The sequence below is a fragment of the Podarcis vaucheri genome, assembly GCF_965113315.1.
Source record: "Podarcis vaucheri genome assembly, chromosome: 13".
Taxonomy (NCBI): domain Eukaryota; kingdom Metazoa; phylum Chordata; class Lepidosauria; order Squamata; family Lacertidae; genus Podarcis; species Podarcis vaucheri.
The window spans coordinates 22,475,579-22,496,356 of NC_138751.1; the positions used below are offsets into that span (position 1 = coordinate 22,475,579).

Below are 20,778 nucleotides of genomic sequence, written 5' to 3' on the forward strand. Positions count from 1 at the left end.
AATATGTGACTTTATGGGTTTTTTTAAATAAAAAACAACAGCACCTGCATTTAGGGGACAGATTGGAGTTAATGGATGGTAAAATTACCAGGGTATAATATCACCTAAGGAGTATCTTAAAAATAGGGGAGAAATAGGGGAGAAATAGATGAATCTTTGCTGAATTAATTTCATAGGCATCTTGTTCCATATTATTTCCCATTTATGAGGTAAATATTAGAACACAGATTTATAGGAAATCTTGTATAATTGATGTGTTGATCATATATTAAGAACTGGGTTTTATTTTTGTAGATAAAAGAAGAAAGTGTGGACTGGGTAGGAATTCATTGTTTTCATCTAGATTTGAAAGTTTCTGTGCTTTTTTGGATTCCAAGTGAATTTTTTCCAGCCAATGAGAATGAGACAACAGTGAACTGTGTATAAGCCTTTATATGTATGCACAAATATTTGATGCACAAACACCCTTTTAATTAGAAAAGGACAGTCTTTTTTTCTTTTTTTCTTTAGTTTTTCTTCCTTATTAGCTGCTCTCTATTGTTCAGGTGAGGCCTGAAAACAATAATATAACATTTTGGGGAAAAGATGCAACCCAGCAGTCCAGCACCAGAGGCTAAGATAGAGAAGATCTCCACAGCAACCATGTATTTTCCTTTGGTGCTCAGGTAGGATGGAATAAAGGATAGCCAAACACTGCAAAACACCAACATGCTGAAACTGATGAACTTGGCTTCATTGAAACTGTCAGGTAATTTCCTGGCCAGGAAAGCGACAATGAAACTAATAATTGCCAGGAAGCCCATATAGCTCAGAACAACATAAAACATCATCACAGACCCCTCATTGCATTCTAGTATAATTTCTTTAGCCACTGAGTAACTGTCTACATCTGGAAATGGGGGGAAGGTTGCTAGCCACACAATACAGATCCCTGCCTGGACAAAGGAGCAGCAAAGGACAATGGTGTTGGCCAGTCCCTTCCCCACCCATCTCCTCATCCTGGATCCAGGTTTGGTGGCCATGAAAGCCAGAACCACAGTGATGGTTTTTGCCAATACACAAGAAACAGCCACTGAGAAGATGATGCCAAAAGCAGTTTGTCGGAGGAGACAGGTCACCTTCTCTGGCTGGCCCAGGAAGAGCAGTGCACAAAGGAAGCAGAGCAGGAGAGAAATGAGGAGAGTGTAGGTGAGGTTCCTGTTGTTTGCAATGACTATGGGAGTGTCATGGTGCTTCACAAATGTACCCAGCACCAGAGCTGTGATCAGAGCAAATGAAAGCAAAAAGCAGACTAAACTGATGCCCAAAGGTTCTTCATAAGACAAGAAGCTTATATCCTTGGGAATACATGCATCTTGGTTCTTGCTTGGATAGTCTTTGTCTGAGCATTTATCACAGTTACTCATATCTGGAAAAAAGAAAGGTACAGTCCCCAGTTCATACACATTCCATCAATCACATCAACATTGAAGGATGCTCAAAAGCTGTAACACGACTTGGTAATTTAAAAGATATTTTGGTCACGTTAATATTCCCAAATTAAAATCATTTTAAGAAATACATAAATTCATTAAAAATGACTTTCAAGTACTTGCAGTTATATTATATATCAATATTATATACAGAACCTATTTAATTTTTTTATTATTATTTAGCATTACAGTGGTACCTCAGGTTAAGTACTTAATTCGTTCCGGAGGTCCATTCTTAACCTGAAACTGATATTAACCTGAAGCACCACTTTAGCTAATGGGGCCTCCTGCTGCTGCCGTGCTGCTGCTGCATGATTTCTGTTCTTATCCTGATGCAAAGTTCTTAACCCGAGGTACTATTTCTGGGTTAGGGGAGTCTGTAACCTGAAGCGTATGTAACATGAAGCGTATGTAACCCGAGGTACCACTGTACTTGACATATTCAGAAGGTAAAATTAAAATTCTTTGATTTTCCGAAATATATGCTTTTTAATCAAGTGGAGACTTAGCAAGTTAATTATTGTTCAGTCACCAAGATAATATAGTGGAACCTTGGTTTTCGACTGCAATCTGCTCCAGAAGACCGTTTGACTTCTGAAACATTCAAAAACTGAGGAGCAATGGGTGGTCTGCAAAATCCATTGAGAAAATTGAAAAACATGCAGCGGAAGCTGTTTGAAATCTGATGTGCGTTCGAAAATGGAAGCAATTTCTTCCGGGTTTTTGGCATTCGGCTTCCGAAACGCTCAGCTCCCGAGACTCTCTAAAACAGAGGTTCCACTGTAGCAGATTTGAATTCCTGACACCCGAAAACTTGTTTTTACTGAAAAAATTAAGTTTCATTCCCTAATATGACATGCTGTCATGTGCTAAGCCACGTATGATAAGAAAGGCAGGCTAAATTTATCCCATGTTTGTGAAAAAAGTAATGGTAGCTGGTTACATAATTAAGTTGGAGAGATCTCAAAGGAAAAGATGAGGTACTGACTAAATATGCATGGTTACTGAATATATAGGGTGCATCAAGACTAACATTATTTGGGTGTGGGATTCAATCACATATGTGCAAATTCAAGTTCTGCCATTAAAGTGAATTTGGAGCTCTTGCACAAGAATGCCCCACCTCAAAAAGCACAGACTTTTTACAATATGGAAAGTAATTGGGAAGTACACTGGAAAGTTTGAGATAACCATATTTTTTCCATGTATAAGATGCCCCCATGTATAAGTCTACCCTTATTCTTTTGAACCCAAAATTAAGGGTGGGGAAACCCCAAATAGAAGTGAAAATCTGGATCATAGAATCATAGAATCATAGAGTTGGAAGAGACCACAAGGGCCATCGAGTCCAACCCCCTGCCAAGCAGGAAACACCATCAGAGCACTCCTGACATATGGTTGTCAAGCCTCTGCTTAAAGACCTCCAAAGTAGGAGACTCCACCACACTCCTTGGCAGCAAATTCCACTGTCGAACAGCTCTTACTGTCAGGAAGTTCTTCCTAATGTTTAGGTGGAATCTTCTTTCTTGTAGTTTGGATCCATTGCTCCGTGTCCGCTTCTCCGGAGCAGCAGAAAACAACCTTTCTCCCTACTCTATGTGACATCCTTTTATATATTTGAACATGGCTATCATATCACCCCTTAACCTCCTCTTCTCCAGGCTAAACATGCCCAGCTCCCTTAGCTGTTCCTCATAAGGCATCGTTTCCAGGCCTTTGACCATTTTGGTTGCCCTCCTCTGGACACGTTCCAGTTTGTCAGTGTCCTTCTTGAATTGTGGTGCCCAGAACTGGACACAGTACTCCAGGTGTCGTCTGACCAGAGCAGAATACAGTGGCAGTGTTACTTCCCTTGATCTAGATGCTATACTCCTACTGATGCAGCCCAGAATTGCATTGGCTTTTTTAGCTGCCGCGTCACACTGTTGGCTCATGTCAAGTTTGTGGTCAACCAAGACTCCTAGATCCTTTTCACATGTACTGCTCTCAAGCCAGGTGTCACCCATCTTGTATTTGTGCCTCTCAGTTTTTGCCCAAGTGCAATACTTTACATTTCTCCCTGTTAAAATTCATCTTGTTTGTTTTGGCCCAGTTCTCTAATCTGTCAAGGTCATTTTGAAGTGTGATCCTGTCCTCTGGGGTGTTAGCCACCCCTCCCAGTTTGGTGTCATCTGCAAATTTGATCAGGATGCCCTTGAGTCCATCATCCAAGTCGTTGATAAAGATGTTGAATAAGACCGGGCCCAAGACAGAACCCTGTGGCACCCCACTAGTCACTCTTCTCCAGGATGAAGAGGAACCATTGATGAGCACCCTTTGGGTTCGGTCAGTCAGCCAGTTACAAATCCACTGAGTGGTAGCATAGTCAAGACCGCATTTTACCAGCTTCTTTACAAGAATATCATGGGGCACCTTGTCAAATGCCTTGCTGAAATCAAGGTAGGCTACATCCACTGCGTTCCCTTCATCTACCAGGCTTGTAATTCTGTCAAAAAACGAGATCAGGTTAGTCTGACATGACTTATTTTTCAGAAATCCATGCTGACTATTGGTGATCACAGCATTCCTTTCTAGGTGCTCACAGACTGTTTGCTTAATGATCTGCTCCAGAATCTTCCCTGGTATTGATGTCAGACTGACTGGGCGGTAATTATTTGGGTCCTCTCTTTTCCCCTTTTTGAAAATGGGGACAACATTTGCCCTCCTCCAGTCTGCCGGGACTTCGCCTGTTCTCCAGGAATTCTCAAAGATGACTGCCAGTGGTTCTGAGATCACATCTGCCAGTTCTTTTAATACTTTTGGATGCAGTTCATCTGGCCCTGGAAACTTGAATACATCTAAACTAGCCAAATATTCTTGTACTATCTCCTTAGTTATTCTGGGCTGTGTTTCCTTTGCTGAATCATTTGCTCCAAATTCTTCAGGTCGGGCATTGTTTTCTTTATCGGAGAAGACTGAGGCAAATAAGGCATTGAGGAGTTCAGCCCTTTCTGTGTCCCCTGTTTGCATTTCACCATCTTCTCCTCTGAGTGACCCCACTGTTTCTTTGTTCTTCCTTTTGCTACGAACATACCCATAAAAGCCTTTTTTGTTGCTTTTAACCTCTCTAGCAAGCCTGAGTTCATTCTGTGCTTTAGCTTTTCTGACTTTGTGTCTACACGTGCTGGCTATTTGTTTGAATTCCTCTTTGGTGGTTTCCCCCCTTTTCCATTTTTTGTACACATCCTTTTTTAATCTTAATTCAGTTAAAAGTTCTTTAGATAGCCACCCTGGCTTCTTTAGGCACCTTCCATGTTTCCGTCTCATTGGTATTGCCTGACGTTGTGCTTTTACTATTTCCCTCTTAACAAACTCCCAGCCATCATGAACTCCCTTTCCTTTTAGTATTGTTGTCCATGGGATCTCACCCAGCACTTCCCTAAGTTTTATGAAGTCGGCTTTTAAAGTCAAGAAATTGAGTCCTAGTATGCTTGGCTGCTCCTTTCCGCTGTATAGTAAACTTCAGAAGAGCATGATCACTCGCGCCTAATGATCCTTCCACTTCTACCCCACTAACCAGGTCATCAACATTGGTTAGGACCAGATCTAAAATGGCTGTTCCTCTTGTTGCTTCTCCCACTTTCTGGACAATGAAGTTGTCTGCAAGGCCAGTGAGGAATCTGTTTGACCATAAGCTCTTGGCTGAGTTTGACGTCCAACAAATATCCGGGTAATTGAAGTCCCCCATTACTACTATCTCCCTTCCTTTTGCATGCTTGGCCATCTGTACCAGGAAGGCATCATCTATGTTCTCCGTTTGGCTTGGGGATCTATAGTAAACTCCCACAATGAGGTCTCTGTTATTCTTCTCTCCCTTAATTTTGACCCAAATGCTCTCACTTTGGCTTTGAGGATCTAAATCTTGGATCTCTTCACAGGTATACACATCCTTGACATATAACGCCACTCCTCCTCCTTTCTTGTCTGGTCTGTTTCTCTGAAATAGATTGTATCCCCCCATTATTACATTCCAATCGTGGGACTTATCCCACCAGGTTTCAGTGATGCCTATTATGTCATATTTAGTTTGCTGTACTAAGAGCTCAAGCTCATCTTGTTTATTTCCCATGCTTTGCGCATTAGTGTACAGACATTGAAGTCCATTAATCATTCCCCCGTGTCTCTTATTTAAGGATTTTTTCCTCCCACCACTAGGTCCACGTGCTGTTTGCTCCATTTGGTCTATGACATTTGGATGATCATCTTCATTAATTGATAGACTCCTACCTTCAGGAGCACTGTCTCCCTCCCCCACATTAGTCAGTTTAAAGCCCTCCTGATGAGGTTTCTGAGATTTTTGGCAAAAACATTTCTCCCAACCGTTGTGAGGTGCAGCCCATCGCTTGCCAGAAGTCCATCTTCAAGAAACTGCAGTCCGTGATCTAAGAATCCAAACCGTTCCTGTTTACACCATTTGCGAAGCCAGCTGTTCACTTCCACTATTTTCCCCTCTCTGCCTGGGCCACGTCGTTCAACTGGGAGGACAGACGAGATGACAATTTGTGCATTTAGTTGCTTCAATTTCCTGCCGAGAGCCTCGTAGTCTCTTTTGATCTTCTGGAGGCTATTGCTTGCAGTGTCATTGGTTCCCACATGAACCAAGAGGAAGGGGTATTTGTCAGTGTGTTTTATGATTCCTTGCAGTCGTTCAGTTACATCTTGTATCTTAGCCCCGGGGAGACAGCACACTTCCCGAGACATCTTGTCAGGCCCACAGATCACTGCTTCTGTTCCCCTCAGTAGGGAATCCCCTATCACCACTACACGCCTCCTCTTGGGTTTGGTCGGGGTTCTTCCGTGAGCTGTCCGTTCCAAGGTCGCCTGCACATTCCTTGAGGACTGACTTTGCTGCTCGTCTTCATATACCTGATTGACTGTAATGAGGGAGAGATCCTCAAATGGAGTCTGCTCTTCGTCTTCCATGCTAGGGGAGAGGACCTGTGATCTGTGTTTATCTTTTTGGGGGCAATCGCCTCCAGGGAAAGCGAAGGGATGGAGGCTCCCAAACAGGATACCAATGAAGAGCTAGGGGAAGGCAGCACTCACTCTGTGCCGGGCTATGTCGTTGAGCAAACTGAGCTGAAGAAGGTGGTGAGCGGGCATGGGGCAGGGCTGTAGAGAGGTGAAGCGAGAAAAAAAGGAAAGAAGGGCAAGGAGAGGTAGCTGAGGCAGCTCTCAGTGGTGGCAGTGGCAGCTGCTCTTGCTCCGGTGGTTGAGCCAGGTTGTTGGCTTCAGGAGGCAAGCCAGTCACTAGCATGCAGCCCGGAGGGGGAGGAGAAAAGGGGGATGGCAGCAGGAGGGTCCGCCTCAGCCCACCCAAGCCAAAATCCTGGACATAAGCTTAAAGAGTTTAACAAATCCTCCAGGATGCCCATTTTCCGTGTACAAGATGACCCCCAATATTTTACTATTTTTTTAAAGCAAAAAACCTTGTCTTATACACGGAAAAAATGGTACATTTGTTTGATGCAACCTTTTCTAACATTTGCACTGACCAAACAGAATGCGTACACAATAAATAGCTGATTTCATCTAGCAAATTCTTTTTTCTCTCTAACAAATTGCATGTAAACATTGAGCACACAAATCATGAATTAAGGCTTAATAAAGAGATTGCTTGGAAGTAACCTCAGTGAGTAACACTTGGTCCCCTTGAAAGCAAGTGAACCAGTTAGTCATAACTTAATTTGTCCCATTCCTTTTAAGGGAAACTCAATGGAAGTACTGCATCTGGATCCAAATTTCTGTGTATTTCTCTTACCTTCCTGGTTTGAAATCTTTCCCTCTGGGCATGGGATGCAATCATAGCAGCAAAATGGTTCTCCTTCCTTCACTTTCTTCCTGGATCCTGCATGACAACTCTCAGTACAGACAGAAAGAGGCCGAACCTAATCAGTAAATGAAGGAGAAACATGATATTCATGAGAATAATGAATTTGGAATCAGTCAGGTTCTGGAGACCTTCTTTATGTTGCTAAAGTGTCACAGCAATTCACTAAGCCGTGGATCAGCTCTGCAGAGAGTAATTCATCATTGTCTATATTAAAACAATGAATACAATGAATACATAGGAGATATTATGCATATTTTACCAGATTGCACAATATTACACCCCTTTGGGATGGAAAGTGTGCACAATTTGATCCTGGACAAATATATGCATTTACATCCACTAAAAAAAGAGAGTGATTTGTAAGTTTTCTGATTCTCCAGTGAACATTTTCTTAGACATCAAAGCACAGAACAATTGTTCATTGAAAAATGAATCTCTTTTGAATTAGCTAAAAACGTGACTCCACCTGATTAAACCATCCATGCCATGTTATGGCATCTTCATGAAGGGTGAAGGCTTCATCTGGAGGAGCCTCAGGATCCATCCTCCCAACTTTTACCCTATGAAAGGACTGGTTGGAGGAAATAACCCAGTTGATAACATCCAAGCTAGATATCACCTCCCCATTCTGATTGAAGGACACTGTGTCTCCAGCACTGTTGTTAAATGAGACACCTCTCAGAAAATGATGAAGCTAGAATGAAGGAAAGGCAAGCATTTAGAAGATGGTGGATCTGAATGTTTCAAAGAGAGATCTAGTGCAAAGAGTGTAGCCCCGCTTCCTGCAACATACATGTAGCCTATTTTAGGCTCACACATGGTCTGCAGTGTTCTCTATACTCCACTCCCCATTAGCATCACTAAGGTGTAGTCTAAGTTTTGTGTGTGTGTGTGTATGGGGTGGGGGAGGGAATCCTATTTGTTTGACAGGCTTCAGATGGAGGTAAATGTAGAGGGACCCCTGACCGTTATGTCCAGTCGTGGATGACTTTGGGGTTGCAGCCCTCATCTCGCTTTACTGACCGAGGGAGCCAGCCTACAGCTTCCAGGTCATGTGGCCAGCATGACTAAGCTGCTTCTGGTGAACCAGAGCAGTGAACGGAAACACCGTTTACCTTCCCGCCGGAGCGATACCTATTCATCTACTTGCATTTGACATGCTTTCGAACTGCTAGGTGAGCAGGATCAGGGACTGAGCAACAGGAGCTCACACCATCCTGGAGAGGGAAGTGTTAATTCCTCCAAACATCATATTTTAATGAATGAGATCATTACTGACAATTGGGGGTAATAGTGTGTGAGAGAAAAGGAATGAATGGGTGTGTGAAAGTAGTAAATAAATGTCTTTCTGTGCATCTGTATGCAATGTATGTATGCATGTAGAGTTCAACACTGAAAGTGTACTGTCCCACCATGCATACTTGGACAGTTATGAAGTACAAGACTGAAGGAAGATACAATCACCCTTTACGACCCAGATATTGCAAACAGGGATGCTACAAAAATTAGCAGAGTTGCCAGCATACACACTGTTCATAAACAACAAGGAGTATTGTGCAAAATTTGAAAGACTCCCAAATCAAGTTTCTGTGTTTTCTATACCGTAACAGAATTATGTAATTACATCTGTGGAAAGTATTATTAAAATTTAGGTTTCCTTTCTAGCTGCCAGGGAGGGCAGGGAGGAGAACAAGATGGTTACTGGTTAGGGAAATTGAAACCTAGTATATATTCCATGCAATGTATGGATTTCTTGCCCCTTACTTGCCAAAACTGCTGCTTCTGAAGCTTCTGTCTCCCTCTACTCAGCAGTTGTGAGTGTTTGGGTATTGCTAAGGACATGGTATGTAAAGCATGGGCTATGGCATAGACAGCATTGTGGATGCTGTAGCTTTGACCTTGCATTGTCACTTCAAAGAGAGATGCAGGAAGTTTCTCTAAATTCTCCATTCCTGTGCAGATATCCCCCATCACATCATCCAGAATGCGATGCGGAAATACACAGCCAAACGCATGTTGCCAGAAATCCCAGATGAAATCATCACCTTCTGCATTCAAAGGGTTTCTGCCCTCAATGTATTGATGAAATCCTGGTATATCATTGGAGTGAATTCTGAAGGAAATACCACCATTGAATATTGTTGCATCCCAATCCCGCTGAAAGGCCAGTGAATTGAACTCCACCTGGGCTGTCGATATCCATACTTTGCCTTTTACGTTCGTTTTCATGCTCCCAAGCATTGATAGATATGGAAGCCATCTCAAAAATATAGTGGTCGAAGCTTCTCCATAGGCCACCACAACATTGGCTTTGCTACCCATCACTCTATCATGTATTTTTGCCCCTTGTTTCATCAGAGTGAATCCTTCAGTGAGAAAACTAAATTTGGGGATTGTTTCTAGAAAGGCAAAACAAATACCTCTGTTTGAAAAGAGTGGGAGCACATTTTGTACAAATCTTTCTCCATTGTCATTGTCAACCACAGCGACCCCAATCCACGTCCACTTGAAATGCAGAAGCAAAGAAAGCATCCCTGCAAACTGGTGGCTTTCTGGGGGAGCCATCTGGTAAAAAGGTAGTCCTGGGATTTTAGTATTCATCACTGGAGTGGGGCCATATATGAGCTAAAGAGATATTTGTTTGGAAAAGAGAGAGAGAGAAAGAAAACACCCTCCATTTATATAGCTGTGTTATGCATTGTGAAATGCAGTTGACATGTGCATTTGAACATCCATATAAATAGTGCATCCTTCACATCAACAAACATTTTATTTCTCGACTGTACTACCTGAGTGACTAATGATAGGAGAGCAAAGGGCTAAAGGCACTATCTTCATTCACACAAGGATCTCAGTCTGCATCAGCAACCACCCAGTTTTTGTTAAAGCTTTTCACAGTATTGTCAATTGCCTGATGGGCAGAGTGTCTAATTCCTCCTCTGATAAAGCCAACTTAATCAGTCTTTGAACTTTATGGTGTTTCTTCAGTTAAAGCCAGGCTCTGCTTTATAAAGCAGGTCCCCAGCCTATACATACAAATTGTTCATGTTTGGCATGAATGGGCCACGAACAAGTTTACAAATGGGGGGAAAGGAGACAGAAGAGGTTTAGCACAGGAAAAGAGCACTGAAAAGACAGACCCTTAACCAGATTTGACAGAATTTGTTATGGAGCAATTTGCTCAACAGAGGAAGGATTTTGAATTTTTGTTGGAATTATTTGAAAAAATGAGTGTTAAAATACAAGAAAGTACAACCCAGCTGTCACGACACAGAGAGAGGATGGATGTAAAGTTTAAGGAGCTTGAGGAAAAATTGGTTAAATATGAGAACACCTCTGAACAGGTGGCACAACTGAAACAACAACAAAACACATGTAAGGAAATTCTGGGTGGGGGTGGGGGTAGATTGGACTCGCTAGAAGATTCTATTCTTATGACACAATTGAGGCAGGATGAAAATACAGTGAGAATACACAATTTACTAGAGCAACAACAAGATCAGAGATTAGAGAAGTATATAGTAAAAATACTAGTGGAATGGCTAGGAGAAAGAGAAGAATTGCTGGCGGAGGCTATTCAGAATTGTTACGGGGTCAGAAATAGGAGAGACAGAGGGAGACGGCAGCCTGGAGATTGTTTTGTTACTTTTGTAACCAAAAGAATCAAAGAAACAGTTCTCCAGAAGGGATTTGAAATGGGACTAAAGGTTGGGGATAACAGGGTCGAAATTTTTAGGGAAATCCCATTTAAATTAAGAATTAGAAGACGGAAATATAAATTTTTTGACAGAGGTCCCCCTAAAAAATGCAGACATACTATGTAGATGGGAGTTTCCAGAAGGACTCTTATTTATATATAAAGGCAAAAGATACAGACTCACAACAGAAATACAGGCACATGATTTTTTTGAAAAACAAGGCAGAGACTTAGAAAGACAAGAAGCAGGTAGGCATGGGAGAACCCCTCTGGAACAGCAAAGGCTGGCAATGGAATTGCTGGCACAAGAAGAAGAGAAAGGTGCAGTGGGGGTAGTCCTACCTCAATAAAAATAGACAATGGCGAATATTAAAATAGTGAGCTGGAATGTGAATGGGCTGAATAATAAAACCAAGAGAAATAGGGTGCAACATTTAATTCTTAAATAAAATTTAGATATAATTTGTTTACAAGAGACACATATAGCAAAAAGACACCAAAGAATCCTAACAAATAAAAAATTAGGGATAGATTTTATTACTGCTGACAATACCAAAAAAAGAGGTGTAGTTTTTTACATTAAACCTGCGCTGGAGCCCAAACTGATTAAAAAAGATGAAAAAGGGAGAATCTTAATAGTTCAAATAAAACTTCAGGGAGAGAATATGTATTTGGTAGGAGTATATGCCCCTAATGACAATAAATCAGAATTTTACAAAAAATTAGAAACAGACCTGATGGAGTTTGCAGATCAAAAAATCATTATAATGGGAGATTTGAATGGCGTAACATCATTAGAGATGGACAGAACTATTACAAAAAAAGAGACAAAGGAAGGGAAGCTTCCAAAAACTTTCTTTGATATGGCCCAAACTTTGAACTTGGGAGACATTTGGAGAGTAAGGCATTTAATGGAGAAGCAGTTTGCGTACTATTCTCATGTCCATGAGAGAAGTGTGAGAATTGATGCTGTTTGGATTACTAAAGAGTTGGAATGAAAAGTTAGGAAAGTTGAGATAGATCCAAGGACTTTGTTGGACCATAACCCAATGGTTATGGAAATGCAAAAGAAAGAATGGTGAGCTTTTAGATGGAGACTTAATGATGATTTATTGGATAATCAATAATTAGTAGACAATATATATATATATATAAAAGAAGAATATTTTAAATTGAACTTAAACAAGGAAACAAAAAGTCAAACTGTATGGGATGCTTGTAAAGCAGTAATGAGAGGTCTTTTTATACAACAAAATGCTGGGGGGGGGGAAGAGCCACGGAAGCAAGGATAAAAGAAATATTGGCTGCTTTATCAAAGAGAGAAAATGAATTAGGAAAAAACCCCAAATAAATAATCAATAAAACAGGCAACGAAATTACTACAATCACAGTATTCAATTAAATAGCATGGAAAGTTTAAAAAAAAATGAAAGAGAAATTCTTTGAGCATGCAAACAAACCTGGAAAATTGTTAGCATGGCAATTAAGGAGAAATCAACAGATGAATCATATAGGTAAAATTAACTCCAATGGGGAAGTTTAAACAAAACAAAAGAAATGAGGTAAGTCTTTTAAAAATATTTTCAGAATTTATACAAAAGAGGAAATGAAAAGACAATCAACATACAGGAATATATTAAAAAGAGTTATCTGCCAAAGATAAAACAAGAAGAGAGAGTATTCTTAAATATGTAACTAACAGATCAAGAAATCTCTGATGCAATAAATCAAATAAAGGTGGGCAAATCACTAGGACCAGATGGATTATCAGCAAAGTACTATAAAATTTTTAAAGAACAGCTTGTAAATCCAATGAAAGATATAATGAATGAAGTACTAACAGAAGGGGAAATTCCAGAAACATGGAAGGAAGCTTATATTACAGTGGTGCCCTGCAAGACGAATGCCTCGCAAGACGAAAAACTCGCTAGACGAAAGGGTTTTGCGGTTTTTGAGGTGCTTCGCAAGACAAATTTCCCTATGGGCTTGCTTCGCAAGACAAAAACATATTGCGTTTTTTGCAAGTTTTTTTCCTTTTTCTTAACAACGTTAATACAGTTGCGACTTGACTTCGAGGAGCAACTCATAGAATGCGGTGTGGTAGCCTTTTTTGAGGTTTTTGGTGCTTTTTGAAGCTTTTCCAAAACTTTTCCGACACTGTGCTTCGCAAGACGAAAAATTTGCTAGACGAAAAAACTCGCGGAACGAATTAATTTCGTCTTGCGAGGCACCACTGTACTTTGATTCCAAAACAAGATACAGATTTGACCCTGGTCAAAAACTCTAGACCTATCTCATTATTGAACAATGATTCTAAGATACTTGCTAATATTTTAGCTAATAGATTGAAAAAGGTCTTAAATGTTTATATACATCCAGACCAAGTGGGATTCCTTCCAGATAGGCAGATGAACGATAATATGAGAAATATCTTAAATGTAATAGAGTATTTAGAAGTAAGAAATGAGAAAAAAAGCAATGATGTTTATAGATGCAGAAAAAGCATTTGATAATATATCTTGGGATTTTATAAAGAAAGTGATGGAAGAAATGGAATATGGAGAAAAATATATAAAAGGGATACAAGCTGTATATACAGCACAGAGTGCAAAATTAATTATTAACCAGGTGATAACGAACCAATTTAAAATAGAAAAAGTAACGAGACAAGGATGTCTGTTATCATCTTTATTATTCATTCTGGTTCTTGAGGTTTTGAATGGAAACATAAGAGCAGACAAGCAGATTGTGGGAATAAAAACAGGGGAAAATGAATTTACGTTGAAAGCATTTGCAGATGACTTGGTAATCACAGTTGAGAAACCAAAACTATGTCTCCTTAAGGCTTTAGAAAAAAATACAAGAGTTTGGGTGAGTGGCAGAATTTAAATTAAATAAAGGAAAGACAAAAATACTAACAAAAAATATGACAGAACTGGAGAAAAAGGAATTGCAGGAGATTACAAAAATAGAAATTCACAAAAAAGTCAAATATTTAGGAATTTGGCTTACTAATAAAAACTTAAATTTGTATAAAGACAACTATGAGAAAGTTTGGCAAGAGATTAAGAAAGATTTGGAAGTTTGGAATAGAATGACTCTCTCCTTGATGGGAAGGATAGCAGCAATAAAGATGAATGCACTACCAAAGATGTTATTTTTATTCCAGTCAATACTGATAATAAGCAATCTTGTCTGCTTCAGAAACTGGCAAAAATATATTTCTAAGTTTGTCTGGAATGGGAAAAAGCCTAGAATAAAATATAAAATACTTAAAGATACAAAAGATAGAGGAGGCTTCTCCCTTCCAGACTTGAAATTATACTACAAAGCAGCTTGCATCACATGGATTCAGGATTGAATTAAATTAGAGAGATGAAATACTGGACTTGGAAGAACATGATAATAGATTTGGTTGGCATTCATATTTATGGTACGGGAAAGATAAAAAACATAAAGGTTTTCATAATCATATAATAAGAAAAATGCTTATAAAAGTTTGGAATAAATATAAAGACTTTCTAGAACCATGGTGGCTCTCGCTGGTGGAAGCATTAGCATTAAAACCACTTAGTAAAGGAGGAAATTGGTCTACATATAGATAATTATTAACAGAGGCAGAAAGAGGGTTAAGGCTGAAAGGATATGACGACTTGAAGATCTTTTTACAAAGCTGGTTACATCATAGACAATTAAATGAACAGTTTAAGGAAGACAATAAAAAATGTTTTAGTTATACAGTTTCAAACTTTCAAAAAGAGATAGTCGAGAGCGACACGAAATTATTTAAAAAAAGTACAATCTCCTACTTTATGGGGAAACATTAAATGAAATGGTAAAGTCAGCACAAATAAAGTGGCCTCAGGATTTAGGTCTTAATATACAATTTGAAGATTGGGAAAAGATGTGGAAGGCGAACCTAATATTTACAGGTAGTATCTTATTGAAAGAGAATTATATGAAAATTATGTATAGATGGTATATAACACCAGAAAAAGTGGTCAAAATGTATAAAAAGAGATCAAAAACTTGTTGGAAACATAAAGAAAAAGATGGTACACTCTATCCTATGTGGTGGGAATGCAAAAAGATTAGAAAATATTGGGAAATGATATATAATGAATTGAAAAAAAGTTTAAAAAGACATTTGTTAAGAAACCAGAAGCATTCCTCCTAGGAATTTTAGACCAAGATGTAAAAAAAGAAAATTGGAAATTATTTATGTATGCAACAACAGCGGAAAGAATTATATTAGCACAAACTTGGAAAACAGAAGAAATACTAACGAACAACGGCAAGGGAGACTTATGGACTATGCAGAACTGGCAAAACTAACAGAAAAATTACATGAAAAGGACAACAAAGACTTTAAAAGAGAATGGGAACCATTTACAACATATATGAAGAGGCAACATAAAGAAATGGACTCATTGGCAGGGTTTGAGTAAACAATCACAACTGTATACTACAAAAAATGAGACTATATGTATTGGGAAAATTTTGGGGAATACGCAGGATGAGTATGGAAATAAAACTAAACGGGAGTATGAGGGAAGTCCAGGGGAGGAGGGTGGAAATATGAAAAATTGTTAAAGATATTTTTATCTTGTTAAAAATATTTTTAATGATTTTTCCATGTATACGGTACTTCTAACAGTATGATTCTATATACTGTTAGAAGTACCGTATACATGGAAAAATAATTAAAAATATTTTTTTAAAAAGAAGTTTTCACATGGTGCCGTATTAATTATTGAACAATGCTTTCCATCAACAATATAGAAAGTAAAAAGAATCAACAACTTGGAGCATTGGAAACAGTAACTGTGATGTCCATGTGGAAAATATATTGCTCAATTTATTTCTAATCTATGTAAATCATGTTCCAGTTATAGGTTCATTAACTTTTTCATTTGTTAATGAACTGCTTTCAGTCTGCATAAAACATGCAAAGGAAAGAAAGAAAAAGAATAATTGATCTGATTTTTTCCAATGCACCCATTCCTGTTTCCAAACAGCATAATACAAGCTGGAAAAAACAAAAAATATGAAAGCACTATGAAATTTTCATACTCCTCTCAGAAGCAGGCATAGGTGTCCTACCTGTGGAATCTTATAAATATCCAAGATAGTTGCGATATGAAGGGAGGTCTGGGAGTCGAGACCCCCAATGACAGCTGTCAGATTATTCTGTGTATCACATATATAGTTGGGGAGAAATTTCTCCAGTGTAGATGAAAGTAGCATTGTGGCATGATATGTCTTAATTGCATTGACATAGCTGTCATAGATGTGGAAGCCCAAGGTGAGATTTGGTAAGATGTGAGGGTTTTCATTGATCTCCTTGACTGCAAATGCCAAGGCCAGGATGTGCTGGTAAGCCTTAGGCACCACGCTGGAACAACAATTGCATTTTTGATCAGAAAATATTCCACTGTTTCATTCATATATATATATCTTATACCCTGTCCGTCTGACTGGGACTCCCCAGTCACTCTGGGCAGCTTCCAACAAGATATTAAAAACACAATAAAACACCTAACATTAAAAACTTCCCTAATGAAATATCTCATTCTTCCTCCCAAATGAGCCCAGAGGAGGGAATATATATTTCTTATCTGAAATATATACTTTGATACAGAGAATTTTGAAGATTGATTTTCAATTGAAACTAGAACTTTTGCTGCTGGAACATAAGGATATACAGTTAGAAAAGGACTATTGAATTTTATTACAATATATGATTATCGTTGCAAGACTTTTATATGTAGAAAGATTGAAGGACCCATCATTACCAACAATGGAAGAATGCCTGGTAAAACTAACATGTTTCATCAGAGAAAAGTCATTGTTAATATTTGTCAAAGACTGGACTTTTTGCATGAGAAAGAAAAACAAATAATGATATTACTAAATTACGCCAACTTCAGAACACACCATATGCTATACTTTCCCAGTGAGATTCCTTTTTAAAGAAACTTTGTCAAAATGAACAGAATAAAAGAGCTATTTTATTCAAACAACGATACATTTAACCAAGCACATTATTTTACTACAGTACAGCACTTACCACCAAGCACCCTGAAAAGATCTTTAATTGAGAGATTTAGAAGGAAGAGTTCATTGATCTCCCTGAGTTTATTGAGGTTTTCTCCCTTGTATGTGGATATAAAACTGTAAGACTACAATCCCATGAACTGTTACGAGGGAATAAGCTGCTCTCTCCAGAAAATCCGCTATAGTGCATTTTCTTTCCCTTCTGCATTTTGCTTAATGACCATGATGCTTTGAATTTTATTACAGTTATTTCATTTAGATATTATGTGTTCTGAGGCAGTCCTTAACTTAAGTTGGCTTCAAGAAAAAAAGTACACAATGCCAACTTCAGAATACCATATGCTGTACTTTCTCAGTGAGATCCCTTTTCAAAAAGTTTGTCAAAATGAACAGAATAAAGGAGCTATTTCATACCTTTAATCTAGTCATACTATTTCAACTATACATTTAATCCCGTACATTCTTACTACACTTACTACACTACAGCATTCATCACCAGGCATGTTGAAATGACCTTTAACTGAAATGATGTAGAAGGAAGATAAAAGAAGGATAGCTATGTGAAAGTAGGATGGTATCAATCATAAGTCACAAGAGTTCTACTTCATAGCTTAAGCAACATAAATATCAGGCAGCATAACCGTCTTCTGGGTCCACAGTACAGTGGTACCTTGGGTTACATACGCTTCAGGTTACATACACTTCAGGTTACATACGCTTCAGGTTACAGAATCCGCTAACCCATAAATAGTACTTTGGGTTAAGAACTTTGCTTCAGGATGAGAACAGAAATTGTGCTCCAGCGGTGCAGCGGCAGCAGGAGGCCCCATTAGCTAAAGTGGTGCTTCAGGTTAAGAACAGTTTCAGGTTCAGAACGGACCTCCAGAACAAATTAAGTACTTAACCCGAGGTACCACTGTATTAGATCATTACTGGTTTACGAGAGCAAATTTCCTGACTTGATATAAGTAAGGGAGCTACATATGTTTGTTTGGAAGCTTCATTTTCGAGGAGGAAAGTTCAATATGATACAGTGATTAGGGCATTGGTCTAGAAGGAGAAGGGCCAGTTTCAAATCCTTGCTCAACCTTAAAACCATGTGATGACCCATCTTTCATAGGACATATTAAAACCATACATTTATAGTATGATAGCACTTTAAAGAGTCTTGGCTTCCAGAAAGAATCCTGGAAGCTGCTGTTTGTTCAGGGTAGTGAGAGAAATTTCATAGTAAATCTCTCTTTTCAAAGAACTTTGAAAATTGTAGTTGTTAGGGAAACTGCTCTCAGGAGTATCTATGAAAACTGCTGAAACACAAAGTGAGAGTTGTCAGAATGGAAATTGAAAGGGGAACACAGGATGAGTAAAAAACAAAGAGGAACTTGGGATAACAGAGCAAAAAGTGAGAGGAAAGAATCAAAAGGAAGTGGACAAAGATGGTGTAGTTAAATAAACAAATGCATTTTAAAAACAACAAGACATCTTGCATTTCCTGTGGAAATTCCCTTGGTTATTTTAACTGCTACTGCAGCCTGCATGAAGATTAACAGAATCCTTGCTCATGTCTACTCAGAGATATCCTTTTTAACTCAATGGAACTACAAAATGGAAATAAAAACAGACACAATACAAGTTCTTACGCAAGCTCTTCTGACAATGCAGGTGGGGGTTCTTCAGAGAAACTTGCTGAACTGAAAATAAAGGCACCGTGAGAAGCTATGCCACCAATGATGAAATCTCCCGGCTGATGATACTTGTGAAGTGGGTGGTGTAGATACTGAACCCTGCATTTAACGGTGTGGGCCTCCTGTGCCATGTGAGGAAACAGAGCCAGCAGCAAGACCACTAAAACTACCATCCTCTATGGAATGGTAAATCTTCAATCTAAACACAGATTCCTCCGTTGTTTGCTGTAGTACAATCATGAGAGTCTCTGTGATGAGAACTTCTTGCCTTAATGACAGTTCACTCTGTACACAGCCCTGAGCTTCAGGGTCAATCGTGCAAAGAATCAAAGATCACAACAGATGGTTGTTCTTGGTCCCCAGCCCCTCTGTCTCTAAATGGTGGCAGACATATTTGTAATATTCTTCAGTGCTTTGCTATTTGTTTTGTTCATGGCAACTGAAATTCCACAGTGGGCTAGACGAGCACCAAAATTGGTGCTTTTCAGAATTAATGAATCAGGAAATTGCCTGTTCAGGTGTGGGGATTTCCTCTGGGAATTGCTGAAGAAAACATGTTTTTCACATCGGAATGGAAATATTTCTTTTCTGAACAGTTAGATGGCAAGAGACTATTGTGATTGTAATGCCCTACAACATGAAACAAATTGGATGTTTTGCATGATCTTAGCCAAAATGCTGTGAAGGAAATACTGCATACTTATCATTGACTGTAATAAGAAGATTGAGTGACTGACACTGGAGATAATTGTGTACCACAAGTAGAGCAAAAAGCAACTTTTTTCTTGAAAGGGTTGATCTTCCTGAAAAAAATGTTATTGCCAACATAATGTATAGAAAGAAAAGTTGCTTCAGTATCTTTTTGTAAGCATTGCCCCAGTTTTTTAAACATACAAACTTTTCATGCCACAATAACTCAAAGTTTCTCAATGTGACTTACTTTAAATCAGCTGGATGCAAGATTAACTATTCACTAAGATTGTTAATTTGATATTTTATACATCAATGGAAAACTGATACTTACATTAGGCAATTTCTAAGAACTCAGGAGATGGTGCTATGATGCATTGTATACTGTAGCTAAGTGATTCCAATCTATATACAGCCATAGATGGTGTATCAAGTGAAGCTGGTACAAGCCATTCCTAGCCAGCAGGGTCATTTGTCCCTCTCATGATTAAGACATATCCAAGAGTATTGCCAAGATATGAACCTGCTCCTTTAGATGGAGTGCAAATTAACCCAGGACAAGCAGTGAGCCATGGGAAATTAGGAGTGTGCAACCCTGCCCCCACTCTACAAATCCTGAATTAAGAAATGGAATGAGGCAGCTGAGCAGAAGTGGGTTTTTGCCAAACATCTCAAACTGACACAGGGACCTCTGAAGCACTTGGGGGCATTTTCTTTTTCAGAAAAACCTTTCTAGTTCAGGTTTATCTTCATTCAGTTTGGTTATATACAGTCCGGCTGAAGAATAACTAGTGAAAACTAAACCAATTAACAGAAGCCAAATTATTGGGCGTAGGGGAGAGAAAAATGGGGAATAAAAATTCAAATAACACACACATTATTGTATAATATGTTTAATATATAGAAAGCATAAAGGATTCAGTAAGTAAAAGTGACCATCCTTTGCAAACTGTATAAAGTGCAACGAAAGGGAAGAATCAAGCAGATAAGCAGATAATAGTTGGAGATTTATGCTCAGGAGGCAGTGACCCCAATGATTTCAGCATCAAATCAAACTGATGGGTTGTCTTTTGCCTCTGTGCCACAGGCCAACAACTTACTCATGTCAAAACAACTTTGTGCTTCATTTCTGTGACTTTTCATACTAAATGTGCAGAACACAAGTCTAGACGTGCCCCCCACATCCAAGCTTGTTTTTCTGACATTTGTTTTTTTCCTTCTTCCTAGCTGTTCATGTCTTATTCTTTTGCGACTTTGTAGGTATCATTAGGCTAGGAAGCAACCATCAATGATCTGAGTTCTGAA

The 20,778-nt window shown here is 38.9% G+C and overlaps 1 protein-coding gene across 1 annotated transcript; it reads right to left on the reverse strand.

Moving 5' to 3' along the window:
- Window positions 1-506: 506 nt before the first annotated feature.
- LOC309516104 (vomeronasal type-2 receptor 26-like) lies at window positions 507-9,945 on the reverse strand (the record flags this gene model as incomplete). Its single annotated transcript, XM_082194583.1, has 4 exons — window positions 507-1,408; window positions 7,273-7,399; window positions 7,811-8,038; window positions 9,109-9,945. The coding sequence occupies 4 exons, from the start codon at window positions 9,943-9,945 to the stop codon at window positions 507-509; spliced, it is 2,094 nt and encodes a 697-aa protein (XP_082050709.1).
- Between the last annotated feature and the right edge of the window lie 10,833 nt (window positions 9,946-20,778).